This window comes from Chrysochloris asiatica, unplaced genomic scaffold (genome assembly GCF_000296735.1).
Source record: "Chrysochloris asiatica unplaced genomic scaffold, ChrAsi1.0 scaffold00083, whole genome shotgun sequence".
Classification (NCBI taxonomy): domain Eukaryota; kingdom Metazoa; phylum Chordata; class Mammalia; order Afrosoricida; family Chrysochloridae; genus Chrysochloris; species Chrysochloris asiatica.
In genome coordinates this window covers 11234309-11238355 of record NW_006408601.1, presented here as the reverse complement: position 1 = coordinate 11238355, position 4047 = coordinate 11234309, and the positions used below count along the sequence as shown (strand labels likewise).

The 4047-nt window shown below is 49.6% G+C and overlaps 1 protein-coding gene across 2 annotated transcripts in view; it reads right to left on the bottom strand.

Annotated features, from left to right (window-relative positions):
• Positions 1-2738, bottom strand: part of PRMT3 (protein arginine methyltransferase 3) — a 169762-nt gene extending 167024 nt beyond the window's left edge. Inside the window, exons 1-3 of one of the 2 annotated variants that reach the window (XM_006865818.1) lie at positions 2707-2738; positions 2613-2622; positions 2375-2484 (exon numbers count right to left, since the gene is read on the bottom strand). In XM_006865818.1, the coding sequence (XP_006865880.1) occupies positions 2375-2484; positions 2613-2622; positions 2707-2738 (152 nt within the window). Of the gene's footprint in view, positions 1-2374; positions 2511-2612; positions 2623-2706 lie in introns of both variants that reach the window. The other variant, XM_006865817.1, reaches the window with a different exon arrangement.
• Between the last annotated feature and the right edge of the window lie 1309 nt (positions 2739-4047).

The window sequence follows — 4047 nt, the reverse complement described above, 5'->3', positions numbered from 1 at the left end:
TGCTTATCCTATAGTGCTACAACTATGTCTTAAATAGTAAAGCTCACTTAATTTGACACCTTTATTTATAATCTCATCACGGAGTTTTAAGAGACAGCTTCCTCTGCTCCATGATGTTTCTCTCAGGTCATGAAAATTCCCTCAAGATTCTTTTCTCCTCTAAGCATCAACTCTGCTTTCCCAGGCTTTGAAGTGGCACCGCTCAAACTGCTTTTAGAAATAAAGCATGTCATTTTAGAGCTGGCACATTTCCAAAGTGCCAGAATTATTTCAAAAGTCATCCTGCAGTGTTCCCCAGTCCTTACATTACAGACACTAAGTAGACCAAGCTTCTGCATTATGTGACCTACAAAACGGAAGGACACAAAGCTAGGAAACACAAAGCTGAGAAGACACATACCTTTTTTATATGCCCAGCACATATGCAGCAGTTCATTTTCAAAAAATATTTACTGAGAATAATTACTATCAGGACTGAATGTGAAGGTTGGAAATATTAAGGTAGACGTTTTGTAACAAAAGGAGGGGAGTGGCTGACTTTGCAGTCCAGGAGCAGATGGAACCATCAAGGGACAAGAGCAGAGCACGGGACCCTACCCAGAGAAACATTGACGTCAGAGATAGAGGCAGAAACGATGACGTGAGAGATTGAGCAGCTGGGAACTCTAGACCCAGAGAGGGAGAGGGGCTATATGCTGACGACCAGGGGGCAGGCTTGCACTGTGTATCCTTTGGTTGGTTGATGATGCATGGAGGGGATTGTAACCATGGCAATGAAACGATATACGATAGGATGAATGTAAAGCTAATGTTCTACCATGTAAACTATCACATAATTCACACACACAAAAAATTTTTTTTTAAGATTTACTGAGATAGGCTATTTGCAGTATTAACGAGCTCTGGTAGTGTAATGGCTATGAATTGGGCTGTGAACCGCAAGGTCAGCAGTTCAAAACAACCAGCTGTTCCGCGTAAGATGAGGCTTTCTGCTCACGTAAAGATTTACAGCCTCGGAAAACCTGTACAGGGTCGCTGGAAGTCAGAACCAACTCCATGGCACATAATCACCACCATCACCAACACAAGGCAATGTACCCCTTGTTATTGTTGTTCAGTGCCATCATGTCAGTCTGGACTTAGAGCAACCCTGTGTAGGGTTTCCAAGGAACGGCTGGTGGGTTTACCCCTAGTGCTTAATAGATACCACTTTATGATGCCTAGAACATATGGAGATATACTATCTACCCAAAAGGGCTACAAGAGAACTTGGAGGAGCTAATACACTAATTAGCACGTGCTCAGAATTAAGGGACACTGAGAAAAATGTTCCAGTAACACTGGCCATTCTCAACCAGATCTCTTTTATGCTCATGCACCCAGGACATCAGCCAAAATCAAAGTTTCTTGAGACTAAGAGGCGTAATTTTAAATGGATAAAGTGTAACAAGATACCGCTTTGTAACCTTGAGCAAGTTAAGGATACTACATTCTTTTCCCTTTTTCTCTCAGTAAGTAGAAAATGCATCAATTCCTTCCCTTTCTGTTAAGGGGGATGGTGTCTGTCTTAAAAAGCCAAAGTAGGAGACTATTTAAATGACATGGTGACTCCTGTAAGAAAAGCACTGGACTGTGAACCACAAGGTCCGTGCTTTGAGCCCACCAGCTGCTCCATGGGAGAAACATGAGGCTTTCTATTCCCTCAAAGATATGCAGCCTGGAAACCCTATATAGGGTCGCTATGAGTCGGAACCGACTTGACCAAACAAGCATCAACTGGAAATTTGACAACTGATAAGATCTCTAATGAGCATAGAATTAAAGAATGGTAATGCTGGAAGGATCTTTAGGGACAATTATAAGTTCAACGACTTCCAAACTTATTAGGCATTGTTGTTGTTAAGTGCCTGGCAGTCAGTTTCAACTTAGAGCACCCCTGTACAGGGTTTCCCAGCAGCAGCCTGGTGGCTTCGAACTGCCGACTTTGTGGTTCACAGTCCAGTGCTCATCTTACAGCGCCATCCGTTGTTGTTGTTGTTAAGTGCCACCTGATAGAGGGGCTTTTTGAAAACAGAGTCTGATTTATAAGGACTGAGGTGCAGAGTTCAGTATCTGTATTTCCTTTAAGTGACAATGGTTAAGGCTGCACAATCACGGATCTAATTCAAGTGTGGAAGCAAAGCGGTATAACCTGGCTTGAGTCCATGGCTCCTACGGGTCTTTCTTAACAAATCCTCACCCCAACCCAATGGTACACGGATTCCGGGGCAAGCCACTCTGGTGCGTCTCTGGACCTGTCTTTCCTGGGCAGACAACACTGACCCCATACGGCCCAGCCCCCCGGAACCGGGTCCAGCTGCTGAGGTGGACGAACCTGTCACAGAACAGGCAGGGGGTCTGCTGCTTGTGGTGGGGGAGCTCAGCCTCGTCCTCATCCTCCCAGGCGGCCTCGTCACCGCTGTCCGACAACTCTGGCAGGTCGTCCTCATCCTCCACAGCGCCCCGGCCGCCTAGCACACGCACAACAGTCAGATCTGTCTCGGGAGCCGGCTGGGGAGGGCGCCTCTGGGAGAGTACCCCCCGCCCGGCCGCCCGCGGCCCTCACCCAGCACCTCCTCATTCCTCCCTGCAGACCCTACCACCTCGTCTCCGTGAAGGCGGCGCGGCCTGAGGTTGGGCAAGCCAGTGTGGCGGGGCCAGGGGTACCCACCGGTAGCGCCCGGCGCTAACGAGCACATGGTGGTGATGGTGGGGTTGCTGGAGGGGCCTCGGGAGCACGGCGCGCCTTGGGGGGCGGGGACAGGCTGGGAGCGCGTGCACGCGCAGCCGCTGCCACGCTCTCTGAACCCGGACACTAGAGGCACGATGGTTAACACGAGCTGCACCGGGCCAGGACTTAGGGAACCCCGCGGCCACAGAGACGCTCTAGCGCGCGCGCCAGCACAGGCCACTTCCGGCCTTGCGGTCGCCGTGCACACCACATGACTTCGGGGGGCGGGACGACAATCTGGGCTCCGCCTGCTCCTTCCGCAGGTTTGACGCAGTGCACGCAGAGTAAGCGTTGTCGGGGCGTTTGAATGCTGTTAGCTGGGATTCAATTCTTTTCTCCGCTTCATGCTGCGGCACACTTTTCCGGAGGTCCCCCGGATCCGAGCCCAGAGGCGGAAGAACGCCTCAGCGCCTTTGCTGTCCCCTTCACGCTCTCAGTGCGCCTTATTCTGGGAATGAGTGATTCTTGAAAGGGCGAACGACCCGTTCGCGCCCTCCGGTGGCAGAGGAAGCCGATCGCAGGGTAGAGTCTGGGGACTTGTTTGCTCTGTGGTTCCCAGCCTCCCAGATACCCGGGAGGTATGGTGTGGAAAGGGAACTGCGTAGCCCAACGCGGTGTGTACTGTACAGTCCAGATAAAACAGCCCTTGGGGACTGTTTTAAGAAATTTAGTCTTTGAACTAATGGTTAAGTGAGGGCATGGACTCCAGTCAGCCTACCTGGGTTCTAATCCTAACTTGATAACTACATAATTTTGAGCATGTTACCTGACTTCTCAATCTCTGTTTCCTTCACTACAAAATGGAAAAAATGACTGCACTAACTTCAAGATGAGTCCTAGTGTGGCGTTGTGGGCTAATGTGTCAGCCTGCAAAGTAGTTTGAACTGCAAGGTCGGTGGTTCAAGGTCACCAGCTGCTCCTTGTAAACCCTATACAAGGTCTTTAAGGCTCTTAACTTCAAGGTACTTGTTGTTAAGTGTCAAGTTGATTCCGACTCAGCGACTCTGTATAGCGTTTCCAAGTTGCTGCTGGTGGGTTTGGACCGCCACCCTTGGTGTTAGCAGTTCAATGCTGTTCCCACAGTGCCACACCAGGATTCCAGTGAGGGTCACAGCAAGGATGAGTTAATGTGTGTGACATGCTTAGCCTGCTTTATTCTAAGCAACAGAAAGCAGGAGGGTAATGCTAGTAGATGTGCCATGGAGTCGATTCCGACTCATAGCGACCCTGAACAGAGTTTCCAAGGCTGTAAATCTTTACGGGAGCAGAAAGCCTCA